At 50.5% G+C, this 18,078-nt stretch overlaps 1 protein-coding gene across 1 annotated transcript in view; it reads left to right on the forward strand.

Annotated features, from left to right (window-relative positions):
* Positions 1-10,008: 10,008 nt before the first annotated feature.
* The window catches only part of LOC143647771 (phosphatase and actin regulator 3-like), a 49,623-nt gene continuing 41,553 nt past the window's right edge, over positions 10,009-18,078 (forward strand). The window contains exons 1-4 of the mRNA XM_077117522.1: positions 10,009-10,188; positions 11,496-11,705; positions 15,195-15,375; positions 16,126-16,370. Coding sequence (XP_076973637.1) covers positions 10,050-10,188; positions 11,496-11,705; positions 15,195-15,375; positions 16,126-16,370 — 775 coding nt within the window. The 5' untranslated portion in view covers positions 10,009-10,049. The remainder of the gene's footprint in view (positions 10,189-11,495; positions 11,706-15,194; positions 15,376-16,125; positions 16,371-18,078) is intronic.

The raw sequence follows: 18,078 nt of genomic DNA on the forward strand, positions 1-18,078 counted from the left end.
AGACAAGAAGAAGTTGAGTGTCATATATAGCAAGTCTCAGGAGATTTGGCTACAAAGAATATTCAGCTGAGTCTACAGTAAGTTAATTAACAATGGTTATTAGGCTCAATGAACTTCACTATGTGTTTGGGTTAGGAGCGCTGCTGCATGGTCAAGGTTCCACCCTTTTCCCTAAGGGAGGTGACTTCCAAACCCTGGGCTGCCATAGTTTGGGACCACAAATTTATGAATATTAATTGTAGACTCAGACTACCTAGGTTTATGTACCCATTCCTCAATTCTCCTGTGTAAATATGGCATTAATCATTTTGTGTCAATTTCACATCTTCGAAATAGGGATGCTGATAATGTCAATATCATAGTACTGTTAAGAGAGTTACATGAGAACAATACATGCAAAGACTATGGAACATAATGCTAGTAGTAGTTAGGGGAGATGGTGATGCTGATGATGTTAGGTTAACTCAACAGCTGCTTCATTAACAGTTTAAGCAGATATCTGTGGAATAATTCCTGCCATTCAGAAACTATTGTTTTCTGCTATGTAGAATATTTAAAAGACATACCTACTGAGTATTGTTGCTTATTGAAGACAACAGTAAAAAGAAAGAGAGTAAAGGGATGTTGTAGTTTGCAAGCTGCCAGAATGTGATATAGCAGAACTGGAATGGCTTTTAAAAAGGGGAATTTAAAAAGTTACAAATTCTACAGTACTAAGTTGATAAAATTATCCAAATTAAGGCATCCAGAAAAAGATACCTTAATTCAATGAAGGCCAATTGCTCATGACCATCAGTCAGTTGGGTAATCATGTGGCTGACATATGCTGTTCCCTTGCTTCATTGTTTTCAGTCTCTGATTCTTTGGGGGTTCCTTACTTAGCTTCTCTGATGATGGTTTCCATCTCTTGGCTTCTCTTGGTTCTCTCCAGGTTCTGGGCTTGAAACATCTTCTCCAAACATCCATGTCTCTGTTTTTTGATGCTTCTGTTCTCTAAGCATCTGTATCTGCTTTCTCTGTTGGCTCTGAAGCTTCTGTCATTTCTTTCAGCTTTGCTCCATCCAAATGTTTCTTCTTTTAAAGGATTCCAGTAAATTAATCAAGACCCACCTTGAACAGGTGGAGTCACATCTCCATCTAATCAGAAGGTCACAACCATGATTTGGTGTGTCTCATCACCATGGAGATCAACAAATCACAAGTTTCCAATTTACAGTATCAAATCAAGATTAAAAGAGATGGCTGGTCCCACAAGATTGGATCATGATTAAAAGATGGCTTTCCTGGGGTACAAAATATTTTCAAACTGGCACATTCCACCCTCTGGGCTCCCCAAAAGACATGATTTTTCCATCTAAAAAACACATTCACTCTATCACTGTTCTGGTTTGAAAGGACATATGTACCCTAGAAAAGCCATGTTTTAATCCTAATCTCATTTTGTAAAGGTAGCCGTTTCTTCTAATCCCTATTCAGTACTGTATGCTTGGAATTGTAATTAGATCATTTCCCTGCAGATGTGACTCAATCAAGAATTGTTGTTATACTGGATTAGGTAGAGAATGTCTCCACCCAATCAGGTGGGTCTTGATTAATTTACTGTAATCTGATAAAAGAGAAAACATTTTGGAGAAAGAGAGATTCAGAGAGAGCAGAGCAGAACGACATAGCCACAAGAGGTAGAATCCACCAGCCAGCAGCCTTTGGAGATGAAGAAGGAAAATGCCTTCTGAGAGCTTCATGAAACAGGAAGCCAGGAAAAGAGACTAGCATATGATGCCATGTTCACCATGTGCCCTTCCAGATGAGAGAGAAACTCTGCATTCACCATGTGCCCTTCCACTTGAGAAAGAAATCATGAACTTCATCAGCCTTCTTGAACCAAGGTATGTTTCCCAGGATGACTTAGATTGGACATTTTATAGACTTTAATTGGGACATTTCCATGGCCTATAAACTGTGAACTTGCAACTTATTAAATTTCCTTTTTTAAAAACCTTCCATTTCTGGTATATTGCATTCTGGCAGCTAGCAAACTATAACAATCACAATATCACAAAGCCTTAAAACATTTCAGTAACAATACACATACAATACAAATTTAAAACCAGATCAAAATCTCATTAAAGAAAGTTACAGCCATTGTCTGTTCTAAGGCAAAAACTTTCCCTCTGACTCTGGACTTGTGAAACTCAGTAGTTATCTGCTACCAACATAAAAAGGAGGGACAGTCATAGATTACATGTTTCAATTTCCATAGGGAGAAATTGGAAGGAACACAGGGGCCACAGGACCTATATCTTCCTACAACATGCAGTACAAACTCCATTAGATTTCAAAGTCTGAAAGTCATTTATCCTTGGACACTTGGAAAGTGGGAGCTCCACCCTTTCCAAGGTCCTAGGTAGTGACTTTGCTCTCACCATACACTGGGGTGGGTACAGTCTTTGGGGATATTTGGGAGACCAATTTTTCTTGGCTCCACCCTCTCCAAGATTTGGGGCAGCACCCAGGATCACTGCCATCTCTGGGGCACATGCTCAACCCTTTCAGAACAATGTAGTGGCAGCCAGGCTCTCCCCAAACCCCAAGGAATGTACTCTACCCTCTCCAAGGTCAGGGGCACGATTTTTCCAGAACAGCAAGGTCGAAGGCCCACTCTCTGCCTTTGGGGCTGTTCTAGATTGTAAGCTGCCAGAATGTGATATACCAGAAATGGAATGGCTTTTAAAAGGGGAAATTTATGAAGTTCCAAGTTTACAGTTCTAAGGCTGCAAAAATGTCCCAATTAAGGCAAGGTTATGCAAATGTCCAAATTAAGACATCCAGGGAAAGATACCTTGGTTCAAGAAGGCTGATGATATTTGGGATTTCTCTCTCAGCTGGAAAGGTACATGGCAACATCTGTTAGCATTCTCTCAAGGCTTCTTCAATGGCTTTCCTGGGGCTCTTTCTAGTTTGTTAGCTCTGTCAGTTCACATAGCTCTAAGTCTTTTTCCAAATGGTTCGCTCTTAAGCGGCTCAAGTAAACAACCCTACCTTGAATGAGTGGGGACACATCTCCATGGAAACTATCTATTTAATGTGATATTACCACCCACAATTGGGTGGGTCTTATCTGCATGGAAACAATTAAAAAGGTTCCACCCAGCAATATTGAAGGAAGCTTAAATGACATGGTTTTTCTGGGGATATGTAACAGCTTCAAACTGTTGCAGGGGCAGACTCACCCACTCCAAGTGCTTTGGTCTGTCCACTCTCCTGACCTGAGATTTCTCAGCCTCAGATCTCAGCTTCCATGGTTCTGCCACTGAAGTTACTTTCCCCCCAATTTGTCCCTTTTCTGTCTCTTTTTGTCCAGACTGGCAGTAGATCCATTTATGCAGATCCCACAACACTCTTGTTGGTTTTCTATGCCAACTGAGATTATCCCCATCAGATAATAGGGCTTTCCATAAAACCTTTCTGTATGACTTCATCTCAAATACTCACTTTTCCTGTAATGACTGACTACTTCCATGCTTGAATAAATCCTCATGTGTGGTCCTATTCATTGGGATTTCACCTTCTGGAAGCCCAGAATTTTCCAGAACACAAATTTCTGTTTTCCTTGTACCCAAAAATTCAGTTCTCAATGTATCTTTTTCCTCTCATATTTTACTATAATCTTCAAGGAGCAACCAGACTGCACTTTCTACATTTAGTTTGGAAATTTCTTCTGATAAATATCCAACTACATCACTTTCAAATTATACCTTCCATTTGCAATGAATGCTTTCCTTCCAGTTTGGAATGACACATTCATCATTTCTATGTAAAGCCTCATCAGATGTTACCTTTAGAATCCACATTTCTACCAACAGTCTCTTCAAAGTTCTCTAGGCCTTCTCTATCAAGTGTCTCACAACTCCTCCAAAATTTTCCCATTATCCATTTATAAAACTATTCCAACATGTTTGGTATTTGCAAACCAGAGTAGCACCCCATTCCTGGGACTAAAATATGTTCTAGTTTGCAAGATGCTGGAATGCAATATATGAGAACTGGAACAGCTTTTTTTATTTTTTAGGTGCATGGTCTGGGAATCAAACCTGGGTCTCCTACGTGGAAGATGAGCATTCTACCACTGAACCACCCAGGTATCCTGGAACAGCTTTTGAAAGGGAACTTAATAAGTTACAAGTTTAGAATTCTAGGCTTATAAAAATGTCCAAACTAAGACATTCAGGGAAATATACCATTATTGAAGGAAGGCTGATTGTTCAGTAACACCTCTATCAGCTGGGTAGTCAAATGTCTGGCATCTGCTAGGCCCTTGCTCTTGGGCTCCATGGCTTCCAGACTCTGCTCTTCGGAGAGTTCCTGACTTTGCTTCTCTTGGGCTGGCTTTCATCTCTTGGCTTCCTTTGGTTCCCTCCAGGTTCTGGATTGCTTAACATTTCATGGTGACATTTTCTGGGCTCCAAGCATCCCCAGACATATATGTTTTGGTTCTCCAAGCTTCTATATCTGCTCTCTCTGTTGGCTCTGACTTCTGTCATTTCTGTCAGCTCTGCTCTCTCCAAATTATTTCCTCTTTTTTAAGGATTTCAGTAAACTAAACAAGACCCACCTTGAATGGATGGAGTCACATCTGCATCTAATCAAAAGGTAACACCCACAACAAAAATGGTAACACCCACAAATGGGTGTATCACATCTATGTGGAGATCGTCTAATCAGTAGTTTCCATCCTAGAGTACTGAATCAGGATTGAAAGAAATGCCTGGTTCCACAAGATTGGCTCAGGATTAAAAGGTGGATATTCTAGGGTACATAATATTTTCAAAGTGGTACAGATGTATTAATTTATTTTCCCCAAACTTTTTATGAAAAATTTCAAAAATACAAGGCAATGCAAGAGTATGTTGAATACTATTCACATACTTAGGTTCACACTTTGTATTTTACAAAACTATGTCTCTAACCATTTAAGAAGATGATCAAAAAATTCTCCTTGTCAAGAATGAAAGCAGAACAAACCTATTATTATTCGACAAATCTTGAATGGCTCCTACATGCCAACAATAGAGCCTGCCTGCTCTGAGCTTACCACCGAGTGCAGGGTCCAGGTAGACCAGTGAATGGGTGAACAAATGCATGTGATGATTAGATCTGGGGGTAGAGGAGCTGAGCAGTAAGGGGAGGAGGTGGAAGAGGGTGGGATTGCTTTGGGATGGATGGTCCAAGAAGACCCAAGGGATGACATTGAGCTGAGACATAAATGGTACAAGGGAGGTTGCCTTGGGAAATGCAGGGATAAGCATTGCAGCAGTGGGAACAGCCCATGCAAAGCTCTAAAGTAAAGGTGCACACATTTGTGGATCTGTACAAGATTGAGGAGGCTGGAGTGAGTGACCTGTGATTTGGGGTGAGCCCCTACAGTGCCTAGGCACAGCTCCCCCAGCTGTGGAATTGGAGGGTGCTATGGGCCAGGGGCCTGTCGGCCTGGGAAGATGCCCTGGGGATCCTGGTGGGGTACTGAGGACCTCAAGGTTACTGACCAAGGGGTCACCACTTTCAGGCCCCTCTTGTTCAAGAGTTTGGAAATTTGGGGAGCAACACTGCATTTCATCTGTTTATTCTGCAATTGTTTCCCCCCTAAATTGTGGAATATTACTTATTTCAGCATATTAAACCCCTGATGTTGTAGACATCTTTGGTTTGAATGAGATGAAACAAAAATAGAGACAATTCAAAGAAAGCTAGGAAGTCACAGAAGTTTGGGGGTAGCATGGGTTGAGTCACACTATGAAGAAGGTTCTGGGAAGACTGGGGTTTAGGAGGTGGCATTTTAGTCTACACCTGCCCCAGTGGGAGTGGCTGGGCAGTGGGGTGCAGAGAGGGTTGAGGGGGCAGAGGGGGGCAGTGGGTTGCAGTGACTCAGCCAAGCACAGCTACTCCTTAGCTGCATGACCCTGGGGGATCTGACGGCCTCCTTGGGGGGTGGGGATGATAAAGCCTAACACATCTTCGGGTTACTGAGCTGACCCCAAGACCCACGTCCCAACCAGCCCCCGAGAGCTGCCCCATGTTGGGGTGCACTGAGCTCTTCAGACCTTCACCCCAGTGCTCTTTCTTGTCCTTGGTTGAGGCCAGCCGGCACTCCCTTCTGGAGACTTCCAAAAGTCATGGTTCGAGCTGTCCATTTCACCCACAATGTCAGTGCCTGGAAATTGTTGGGAAACTGGGGCCACAGAATGGAAATTAGGCTTCCATTGCCTAAGAATGTCTCCTCTCTTCAGGCCTTGGCTTTCTGCTATTCATCCTTCCACTCAGCATAAACCTGGCGCTCCAGGCTTGGGTTTCCCCCAGAGCTTTTCCCTTAGTGCCCCTGGTTTGGAGTTGTCCATGCTCCCCATGTGTCATCTGTCCTCCGGAAGGCCTCAGAGCAGTGGCGCTGCCAGGCTTCCTCATGCCCATGTCCCCAGCGGCCAGCATGCTGCTGGCTCTGAGCAGGGAGCAGTGAAGCCTTATTTTTAAAAACTCAGCTGAGCACCCGCATCACCACAGGCCAGCTGGTTGCCAGACCCACCCCTCTGCCACCCCATTCGACTGTCTGCAAGGTGGGAGCGGGGTTGGTTCCATCCCCTGGTGGACCCACAACACCTGGCTCAGTGCTGGCAGGTATAGGCTCCTGGGGGTATGTTTGAATAGAAAAATGCCTGCCAGGCACTGCCACCCCCAGTGGGGCAGCCCTCGATTGCCCCGTCTTAGAAGTGGCCTCTCGGACTCTATCTTCCAGAGCCAGGGGCCAGGTGGCCACTTGCTTATGTATTTGGAAGTTGGGGTTCTACTGTAGTCAAAGAGTGAGAAAGAGAAATGGTTTTAGAGCAGCCTGAGCCCCAGACCATGATGGGAGGAGGCTCGGGGAGGCGTGGGGCTGAGCTGCCTGAGTGTGTCGCCCTGGGATGCGGAGGCAGGAAGGGCTATTTCTCGAAGGGAACTGACACGGTTTGCACGTGTGAGGTCAGGGCGTCCCCTGGCCTCCTCCCTTCTTACCCATCTAGTGAAACCCTGGGAAGCTGTTAACCTGTGACTTGTCTGCAGAATATCCAGTGGGAAGGATCCTGGGCTGTGGATGATGTAGGAGGCATGTCGGGAGGTAGTCAGCACAGGAGAGTAGAAACTGCAGACAAGTTTGCTGAGGACAGAGAGAGAGGACACCTTCCTTGGCTGCTAAATTAGGAGCAGTTGGTGGGGGGCAGGAATGGGCAGTGGGGGGATCCCTAGAGAAGGGGGTTCTACACGGTGTTGCTTTTCAAATAAATCATAGAAATGATTGCTTTTAAAAATCTGCTCAATGTGCTTTCCTTGGGCCATGTTTTGTACACAGTTCTTAACAGATAGCTTAGTAAGGAAGCCTGGGGTGATAGCCCAGCAGCCCACCCCACCCAGGGTCCCAGGTTCCCTAAGCCCGGGTCACCTGCCAGCTTGCGCGGGTCCTTCTGGCAGCGGCTGGGTGTGGCAGCCATGGGCAATCTGCCCTGGCAAGGGGCAGGACGGAAATCATGGGGCTCGGGTGGTCTAGAGGCAGGGGTACAGCGACCCCCCAACAAAGCCTCCATGGCTGGAGGAATTACCCAGGATCAGGGACCCATGAGCTCAGTGCCCAGGATGGGGTCTGAGCAGCCACCAGTGGGCTCAGTGTGCCTGGGGTTGGGGTAGAGGGCCTGAGCTGATAGGATCATCTTTCCTGGAAAACGTCTTCCCAGCAGGCAGAGCTGGGTGTGGGGAAGCTGGGATTGGGTGAGCTTCCTCCAAATCAGGGTAATGGTTTTGTTTCATCATTTTTTTTTCATATTCACATTTTAAACCTCGATTTGTGCAAACTGTCATCATTCCTTCTCCTGCCACCGCTAACATGCATTAAACCCTTGGGATTTGCTGGGTACTGAGTTCCACGTCTCAGTTCTTTCCTGATGACAGCAAAGCCCGAGGAACCCATGGGGCAAGAGGTGAGGGGGTCGGGGTGGTGAGTGCCCTGGGGATGTCTCCTTAATCACACCATGTCTGCATCCCTGCCCCTAGTTGCCTTTTCGGGGAGCGCTGGTGGTTATCACTAGTTCAGTTAATTTGACAAAATCCTCTCATTCTCTAAAGCCTCCGTGTCTCCGTGATCCATACCAGCAGCACAGATTTCAATCATGCGTGACCCCTTCGTGATTTCTGGTTCAGTGAGATTCAAACTCCTGGTTAGGAAACCTCCCGGCCGCTTAGAAGTCTCTTTGGAGCTGGGCCCAGCTCCCCGACTTCCTGCTGAAGGCCCCAGCTCCCTGAGGGTGTGCAGCTACCCTGAATTCCTTAATATGGCCCAAAGCATCAGGAACTTGGAAGGGAGCTCATGAAGGGAACTTTATATTCGTGGGGTCAGACGTTATAAAATGTGACCCCACCTGGGCTTGCACTCACAAAGCTTTTGGTCATCATTTTCTCCTCTAGATTCCAAAATCCAACTATTTTTAAGATGCTATTTTCAGGGCAAACCTAAATGGGAAATTCCTTAATACTAATAATAAAACATGCCATGTGAAGGGAGCTTGACAAGCCCTGAGCGTGCTGATGTTTAATGCCTACTTTGGGCACTCGGGCTTGTCGTTGCTGGGTTCGGAGACTGCGCCATTCTCACCGGGACACCACAATAATGCCCGAGATGCTTGCATCACAAATATCTTGTACGCAGGTGCTTTGGATCTTAGGAAAGGGCCTGGGAAAATCGAGGCAGTTCTAATGCATGTTTATCATCTATTCTAAAAAGTATTATTTTGATTAGTAAAGGGTAAATAAAGATATAGGTTTGATTTTTGGCACAAATAAACTGAATTGCCAAATAAACCTAGTAGGAGAAGTGCAGTTTAGCCTTTCTTAAACTCTGAATTTCTGAGAAAAAATTTTTTTTGTCAGATGAAGGTAGAATAACGGCCCAAAGACGGGGTGGAGCTGCAGGGCTCTTGGGGTGGACTCTTCCCCATGGTACTTCTTCCAGCAGCCGCTTGCTTAGGAGATGGTTTTTCTCACCGAGGGGCAAAGCAGCGGGCCGCGGGCCCAGCTCTGGGGAGATTCGGGGCTGCCCAGAAGGGAGGGGGATGAGAATGGTGCTCCAGGGGAGACCAGGCTCCTCCTTTCCTGGGGGGTGCAGGGGGTGGGCAGCCGCCTTGTCCCAGGCCGGTGAGGCCCCCCTGTTCCTCACCCCCCCCCGCCGCTTCCCGCTCCTGCAGCCAGGGTGCCTCCCGGTGGCTGCTGCCCGCCTGAGCTTACGCCTGGCCTGGGCTTGGCCCTTTGTCATGGGGCACCCGGGGCTGAGTGGGTGACTGTGACCCAGGGTTCTGGGAGGCTGCGGGGGCCACAACGAGGGGCCACGGCCCCCCTAGGGCTGCCCCGAGAATTCACCCATGACCGTTCTCGTCAAGTCAGGCCAAGAGCTATTTCAACCACCTGCAGCCAGAGTAATGCTGTGTAACAAACAACCTCAGAACCTCAGGATTGGGCAGCAGTCTCTTGCTCTGGTCTGGCTTGGCCATTTGGCCCTGCTCCACATGTCTGACAGCAGGCTGGCCAGGTCATGTTCCCTGGAGATGGTAGATGCACATGGTAGGAACAAGTTGAAATGTACAAATGCTGTTTGAGACTCTGCTTGCATCATACCTACTGATTTTCCACTGGGGAAAACAAGCCCCCAGGCTAGCATTAGAGTAGGTGGGTGCCAAAAAGGGACATGGCAGAGGGGGTCAGTATGGGGTGGGAGGCTGGGGGCTTTGTTTGACCTTCCATAAGGCATTGGGGTATGATATTACACAGGCAGGGTTTGGGCGCAGTGCTGTGGTGAGTCATGGTACTTGGCACTTATCTTGGGGGGTCGGGTAGTATAGGGGTCTGCAATGGGGTATGTCCCAGGAAGGCGCTGTGTGAGAAGGAAACTCCGAGGAAGGGAGAGCAGGACTGCCTGATGCCTGGATTTCCTTGCAGATTCTGAAAGCAAAGTATGCAACCCTGGCAGAGGCCCCTGAGCTATGCAGAGTGAGCCGTCCACCCCCACTCAGGAGTCGCCGACCTCAGGAGATCCCCTGCCAGGGAGCCCCGTGGTCCCTGGGGCAGACCAGGCCTCCTTGGAGCAGCAGCTCTCTTCAGACCCCCATTCGGATGACACAGGTATTGGCTGGACACTGGGCCAGGCCCAGCGGCTCCTAGGATGGCCATTGGCCTGGGTTGGGAGTGGGGCGCAGCTGCTGGGGTCCCTGGGCAGGGCTCAGGCAGTGGTCCCCTGGAAGGCTGACCTTGCTCTCCATGCTTCGAGACCTGTCACATTTGCTGTGGGGCTGAGTTAAAGCATTTGCTGGAGTATTTTTCCCAGTCTCTTCCCACCTCTGGCACAACCATAAAGGGAGGTGCTTACAGGTGTCCTAGGACTTCATTTTCACTGGGGACCTCTGAGCAGGAAGGTGCTCTCCAAAGGAGCAAGACCCCAAGACAGTGGGGTAGGGCGAAGGGTAGAGGGACCTCCTGGCAGCTCAGTCACCCTGCAAGCTGCCTCTGTGCTGACAAGAGCATTTGCTGGAGGTGGGTATGACTGAAAGTCCAGTACACTGGCTGCCCACCTGCCATGGCCCAGCCCAGGAGAGGTGAAGCCAAGCAGCAGATTCTGCCATGAGGAAGTGTGGCAGGGGTCCTGCTGGCCAGGAGTGGCAAGAAAATCACGGCCTTCGCACCCAGGGATGGTCACTTTGAACTTTAGGGAGGAAAACGGTGAAGTTCTGGTTGCTGGATTTGGCCTCAGAGGCCATGTTCTTGGTGACAGTCCTGGAGTTAACACTGAGGTTGGCAGAGCAGCTGAGGCCTCTCTTTTGACCTTGGCCTCTCTTTTGGCCTTGCAAAGAGGCAGGAAGGAAAGGCTGAGCGCGTGGGTTCTAATGGCACGGAGCCAACACGCGGTAATGCGTCCAGTGCCGTAAATGAGCAAATGGAGGCACAGAGAGGTTTGGTGGGAGATTTGGTGGCTTGTCACGGGATTGGTTGGTGATGGAGGCTGCCCTAAGCCCAGGTACGTCTGCATCTAGAACCTGTGGTTGTGGTCACTGTCTCCAGGTGACACATTGGTACCCAACTACCCAGTGAGGGAGTGGTCAAAATGGTCCATGCTCTTGAAATTCTTTCCCGCTGTCCCCGCCCTCCTTCTCCTCCTTACCCTGTCCCTCCCTGCCTCCTCTTTTTCCTCCTCTCCCTCTTCTTTCTTTCATCCCCCCTGTTTCTGATGGGTGTATTTATAGCTGATTTTTTTTTTCGTGAGAGAAGAACTTTACTTCTTATAGCTGAATTTACAGGAAGCTAAAAGTCTATCTGAAGTAACTCCAAAAAAAATGCCTCCCCTACTCCCACAAAGGCCCCTTGCTCCACACTCTCTTCTGCCTCAGTCTAAAAACAAACCCTGTTTCACAAACTCTGTTTTGCCTTTGGACCAGCCAAGATGCCACCCGTGCCCAACGGGGAAGCAGCAGCTGACAGCAGCGTCCTGCTCCCCTTGGATGAGCCTGCTCAAGCCTTAGCTGGGTCTGAGTCCTCAGACAGTCCTCACAGACCCCTGGAGAGATCCATGGACCAGCTCCCCAGCCCCCCACTGCTGCCCACCCCGCCACCCAAGACAACTTCCAAAATCATGAAAAACGTCACAGGTAGGTCTGCATGTGTGTGTCCTTCTGTCTGTCCACTCCTCCATTCACCCACACCTTTGGCCAGTCCTGGCTGGGCACCCACCAGGGGCCCCTCCCCACCCTTTGCCTCTGTGCCTGGGGCTCTGGGGGCAGGTCGGGGTCAGCCCCCAAGGCAGAGGGCCCTTCTTAGCAGGAGCTTTGGTTGCTTGGAGCAGATTTGCGGGCTCTGCTGAGCACATGGGGTGGGCGCTTTGCTGGACTATATCCTGAACCCGATGTAGAGGCGCAGCAGCCCCAGGCTGGGCACTTACCCCATTTTGTACATCTCTGCCACCTGAGTGTGTACGTATGTACCTATTTGTGAGCCCTTCTATTCCTGCTTCTATCTGCCTCTCTGTTTCTCTTTCACACTCAATCTTTCTCTCCATCTCTGCCAGTCTCTATTTCTCAGATGCCCTTGCTAGCTCCATCCATAGAGGCAGAGCTAGGAATGAACCCCAGGCTCCTAGGGCTGGTGATTGGGGATGGGGCGGGAGCAGGGCAGAGGCCCCCCAAAGCATCCATGCCTTTGCTTGACCACATGGGCCAAATAATCCCAGGGTATAGAAATATTTGCTTTTCCTGCTTGGGTGCTTCTTGGCCCCTCCCTTCTGTGAATGGGAAACACCAATGACCTTGGAGAAAGCAGGCTCTTACCAAGAGGGGGTTTTTAAGAAAATAAAGCCTCATAGGCTGGGTTTTTGGAGGTGACAAGCATGGAAGGCGACAACACAGCTGAGCTCAGCAGTTTTGATTTAATCCCTTGACCACCCCCCAGTGATACTTGCTGCTTGTAGCAAAGCATGAGACCTGGACAGTCCTTGGATTTCTTACAGCTGAGACTATGTTTTAGCGACTTTGTCTTAACTTGGCTAAATGTTCTCGGCTCTTACCCTCTTTTTCCTTTTCTTTCTTGAAAATGTTTGTTTCGGAGCTTGAACACTAGGTGGCAGTAGAGGAGGGGAAGTTCCCTTACCTGGGTTTAACTTGCAGGTGCGAGGGGAGGCAGGTGCCCGAGCCAGGCAGGTGGGTGGAGGCAAAATGAAGACCCCCGTCCCAAAGGCGGGAGAATCACCGCAGCTGAATTAACCACCCCACCACCACTTCCCACCGCTTATTTTGTTTTTTAATTGTTGCCAGGGCTTTAAACATTTTAATGTGTAAGTATTAGATGTTAATGTATATAATGACATAGGAAAACTACCTAGAATCCAAATGCCTGGCTTTTCTTGAAAAGTCTTCCTATCTGGCAGCCCCCAGCTCATTTTCCCTCTGGGGAACACTTAGGGGGAGGGCTCACAGCAGCCCATTGGGATGGGCCCACTTGCCTCTGTCAGCGCAACCCCCACCCCTTCTGGGTCACCACAAAGCATCCCCTGCCCCGGTCCATCCAGGCTGCCATCTGTTCTGCCAGGTGGGGGTCCTGCTGCCGCTGCCCACTGGGGTTCCCTGTGCACCAGTGGGAGGCAGGGGCCTGCCAGTTTGGAGCAGGGTGGCTGGGGTCCTGCTGCTGGGATCCCAGTCCCAGTCCGGACCCTGGGAGGTACTCGGCCTTGATTGGCTGCAATTCCCTATCTGTGAAGTGGCAGGAGGTTGAATGAGGATTAGCCAGGTATGCAGTGAGGTGAGCACAGGTGCTCCATTTTGCCTCAGTTTCCCTGTCTGCAAATTGGGGCTGGTGGTACTTTCCTTGTAGGATCCAGCAGGGGCTACAGGCAATGATAGTTAGAGACAGAGAGAGGGGCAATGCTTCCCATTGCCCAAGGTGCTCAGGGTGAGCTTGGCTTTCATGAGCAGTTGGGGCCTTGGAGGGGGCAGAGGCCAATGGAGACCAGGCAGGTGGAGTGGAGGGAAGCTGAAGGTGGCCTCTGAGACCTAACTCAGGAGGAGCCCCCGCCCCACCCTGAAATGGGTCGCATTTTGCAGGTCTGATGCCTTCTCATCCCTCAGGCCTCAGCTCAAAGGTTCACTCCACAGAGAAGTCTCTTCTGACCCCCTCCCCGCCCCCACCAAGGTGCGCTCAGCCCACTGTGCCCCATTGCCTTGCCTGGGCCTGGCCTCTGCCTGGCTCCACCCAGCCAGGGCTCTTACCTGGCCGCGTCTGGCAAAAGCAGGTGCTCGTGCAGAAAGCAAAACCACTGAATCCTCAACAAGACTTCTGCTTCCCCTTTGCTTCTGGGTTATGATTTTTATCAGCACCATTGACATTCTAGGGCTGTATCTGGGGCGTTTTTTCACTTGTTTCTGGTGTTCAGGGCGTGGGGGTGAATTCACTCCCTTCTCCCTGTCGGGGCATGAGGCCTCCACTGGGCCTGCTTGCTGGGGTCCCTTGAGGACCTGGCTATTAACACTGGTTATAACACTGGGCTCTGGTCATTAACACTGGGCCCTGCCAGTTGGGCCGCGCTGCCCCCAAGTGTGCCTTTGGCTGAAGGAAGGGGGGTCCTCACCCTTTAGGTCAGAACCAGTCCATTTGGAACCATCTTCAAATCTATTTCCTGTCAATAAGGAAAAATAAATCTATTTCCTGTTAGTTGCACATGTATTCCATGCCCGCATGGTCTGGGGATGCAGCAATAAGGGGAATGGGCAATGCCCTGGCCCCAGGAGTCTCAGAGCCTACTGCAAAAGACAAACCCTGGTGGAGTAACTCATTCCACCTGAGAAGAGCAGAGTACAGGACAGCCGGGTCCCATGGGATGGGCTTAGTGGGGCTGGGGGGGTGGGGATGGGGGGACACACAGAAGACTCCCCTGAGTTTGGGGCAGTGAGCCTGCTGAGGAGGGGAAAAGCAGCCTCAGCAGGGGGAACAGCCTGTGCAAAGGCTCAGAGCAGGCAGAGAGCACTGATGCCTTCGAGGCCTAGAAGATACTCCTGTGTTGGAGCAAAGAGAGTATGACGGGGCAGTGGCAGCGAGGACACTGAGGGCTGTGCTGGTGTGACCTCGGGGCCCTGGGGGCCGGGCTGTTGGCCTGGATAGTGTCTCCAGGAAGTGGAAGAGATGTGAGTGGTGTCACCTTCCAGAAAGATCCCACTAGCTGAGGTACAGGGAGGGGCCTGAGGCAACGGCGAGGGGGTGATGTGGGAAGAGCCGAAAGTGACTGCCATGCTGTCCAGGCTGAATTGTCACCACAGTGCTCCCCTTCCGGGGTCTGCCAGAAGAAGTGAGGCTGTGGGAAACCGAGTTGGTAGCAGAGAGACAGGAAGGAGGTTTGTCTGAGTCTGAGCCCTGCAGGGAGACATTGGTCTCCACCCACTTTGGGGTGCCCCCCTCAAACAGCAGAGCTGGACAGAGACCCACACTCATCTCTTCTTTGGGGGAAGGAGGGTCTGGTCCAAGGTCTTGGAACTGGGTCTCTGTCTGGGGATGCCCTGGCCACTGGGTGGTCTGACCTGCTCATCTGCTTCCAACTTCCAACAAGACCCCCTCCATGTTCCTGAAGGATGACTCTCTTGTTGCTTGCTCTGCAGCCCCAGGCCAGGTGGTTTTCTTCCAAGGCCCCAGTGGGAAGAGTGCAGACCCTCCCCTTCAAGGACAGCTGTCCACCCCCACGGGGTCTTCGTACCTCACCTCCATCCACAGGCCGCTGCCCCCCAGCCAGGTCATTGAAGAGCTGCATAGGGTACTGGCCACGAAGCACCGCCAGGACAGGTGAGGGCTCCCACTTGCAGGGGCCGGGGTCTTGCAGTACCCACTGGGGCTGGCCCTGCACGTGGGGGTCTCGGGTCCCCACTCTGGTTCCTTACCATGCTGTCACCTGAAACTCCTAACGACTCGTAACCCGGATACCCCACATTGCCACCATGCGCTGGGCCCCGCAAGTCACAAAGCTGGTCCCGGTTCCCACATTCTGAGAGGGGATGGTGGGGGAGACGCCCTGTGGGAACCATGCCCCAAAGCCCCGCATGGGCCCCTGAGGGTCCGGGCAGGGGCCAGCACACCCCAGGAGGGCTCACTGAATGAGAGGGCCTGTGGCCCCGACCTGGGACCCTGCGGGCTTTGTGGTTTCTACCAGGCAGGAGGACCCATGAGCCAGTTTCCCACATTTGCTTTTTATTCTTGGTCCTTTGAGGCTCGTGGACTGGGAAGGAGATGTGAATTATTGGGGGCAGAGCAGACCTTGGAAGCATACACATGAGCTGGTGGAAGCATTAGAGCCGCAAAGACGGTGCTTCACCCAGCATCGACCTGAAATGACATGGGGAGGCTCGCGTGCCACGTACCACGCTCCCTGGTGGCAGCAGAGCCTGGTGGTCCCGGCGAGCGCGTCCTGCCTGGTGGGCTCGGGGCGAAGAGGGGGGACTTCTGCTTTTACCGTTTTCACCATCAGCCCCTCAGGAGGTCCTGCTGGGTTGAGAATGAAGTTGGCAATGGATAACCCAAAATATCTTTCTAATTTAGCTTTCAAGGAAGGGAAAATAAAGGGTCTCCGAAGAAGCGAGCAGACGTCCGTCTGTCGAGAACATCCAGCGTGGAGCAGAGCAGGGAGTGGGAGGAGGCGTGGGGCTGTGACCGGGCTGCGGAGAACAAGCGGACGGCCGCAAAGGAATCCGAGGAGAACAAGAATTTGATGATGGATCCCGAGCTCGCGGATGACCTGCTTTTGTATCAGGATGAGGAGGCCCTGAACGACTCCATCATCTCCCGTGAGGGGAGGGTGGATCCGGGAACACGGAGCCCCAGGGCCGGCGGGCGCAGACTTCCTGTTGGGGGCAGGGAAGCGCAGCCGGAGGGGCCCGGGGCCCACCCACCGGGGGAGAGGGGACAGGAGGCTTGCGTGGCAGGGCCGTGTCTCCCAAATCTGCCAGGGCCTCGAGGTTTCAAGACAGCCGGATGAATGTGGCTCATTTTAATAGTTGTGTAACCCTGCTCCTGTGTATTAGGAAAAAGACTGTAAAACTGGCACAATAAGTGGCCTTGTGAGTTTTACTGCTCAGGATGAGCTTAAACCAAAAAGTTAACTTAGATGTCAAAGGCACGTGTGGTCTACAGATGTGACAAGACGTGGTACAGGTAGCGCATGAATGTCTACTGTTTGGGTAATAGTGTGAAAAACTCAGAGAGGAGCTGAATGAGGTAAGGTGGGGAGAGAGCAAAAGAACGCTTCATGCTGGCCACGTCTCAGAGGCAGCACAGAGGGCCGCGGGCATGCCAATGGGTTCTTATATTTACAAGACTCCTCCAGACCACACCAGTTGCTTGGCCCTACCTGGGAGGTCCCTGGGGCTCGGAGACACAGAGGCTGGCCAGCTGTCCCCTAGCTGCTTCTTAGCATGCTCAGCCATGCACTGCGAGCTGGGAGACCTAAGACAAGATGCTCCCTTGTGGTCTCGGGGACACGAAGTTCTAAATCAAGGCATTGGCAGGGCCACACACCCTCCATTGGCTCTAGGGGACAATCTTCCTGGCCCCATCCGGCCTCTGGGGGCCCCAGGCTCTCCTGGGCTCGTGGCTGCCTTGCTCTCATCCCTACCTTCGCCTTCATGTCTTTCTCTGCCTTTGCTTTGCCTTCTCCTCGGGCACCAGCCACTGGATTAGCGCCACCCCACCCCAATCTGACCTCATCTTAACTAACCACCAGTGCAAAGACCCTATTTCCAAATCAGGGCACCTTCACAAGTACCGGGAGTAGGACTTGAGCGTGTATTTTTCGGAGGACTTGCTCCAGCCCCTAGCAGGGCCCAAGGCCAAGGCCCCACATTCAGGCCAAGGAAGGCACAGCCCCTGTATGCTGAGCCCCCCACCAGGTGCCTCAGGGCTCCGGCTTTCTGCCAGCTGGGAATTCAAACCTCCTCAGTTTCTAGACCCAGAGTCTATAATCTGGGGCCCCTGAACCCCAGAAATTGAATGCAGAGAGGAGAGTCTTTATTTTTATCACCTTTCTGAAAGGGTCCATAACTCCCCCAAAGGTTAGGAATCTCTGCCCAAGATAAAAATGCTTGGGGAATGAGGGAATTCAATCTTGGTTATAGAAAAAGTTTATCAATAAAATGTTGCTTTCTTGGGGAAAATCCTTCATAGTAGGAGAGGCCCATAAAAGTGTTTGGCTCTGCCTGGTGAAGACTCTGGGGCTTAGGTTTTATTTGCTTCTCTGTACAAAGCTCAAGTGCAAACCCTGCCCCCTGCTTGTCACAGCAGCCATGTTATTTTTAGATCTCTCTGGTGCCGAAAGAGAGCAATGCCAGCAGTAGATTAATCAATTTTTAACCATAACAACCGCAATTTTATTATAAGCCATTCACCCCAATGGAGAACTCGTGGGAACCATCCCATCCCACGTGAACACTGAAAGGAAAGTTTTGTTACCAAATATTTTGTCAACCTGAATTCTTATTAGTTATGAGCATCATGCCT

The sequence above is a fragment of the Tamandua tetradactyla genome, chromosome 10, assembly GCF_023851605.1.
Source record: "Tamandua tetradactyla isolate mTamTet1 chromosome 10, mTamTet1.pri, whole genome shotgun sequence".
In the NCBI taxonomy this organism is placed as follows: domain Eukaryota; kingdom Metazoa; phylum Chordata; class Mammalia; order Pilosa; family Myrmecophagidae; genus Tamandua; species Tamandua tetradactyla.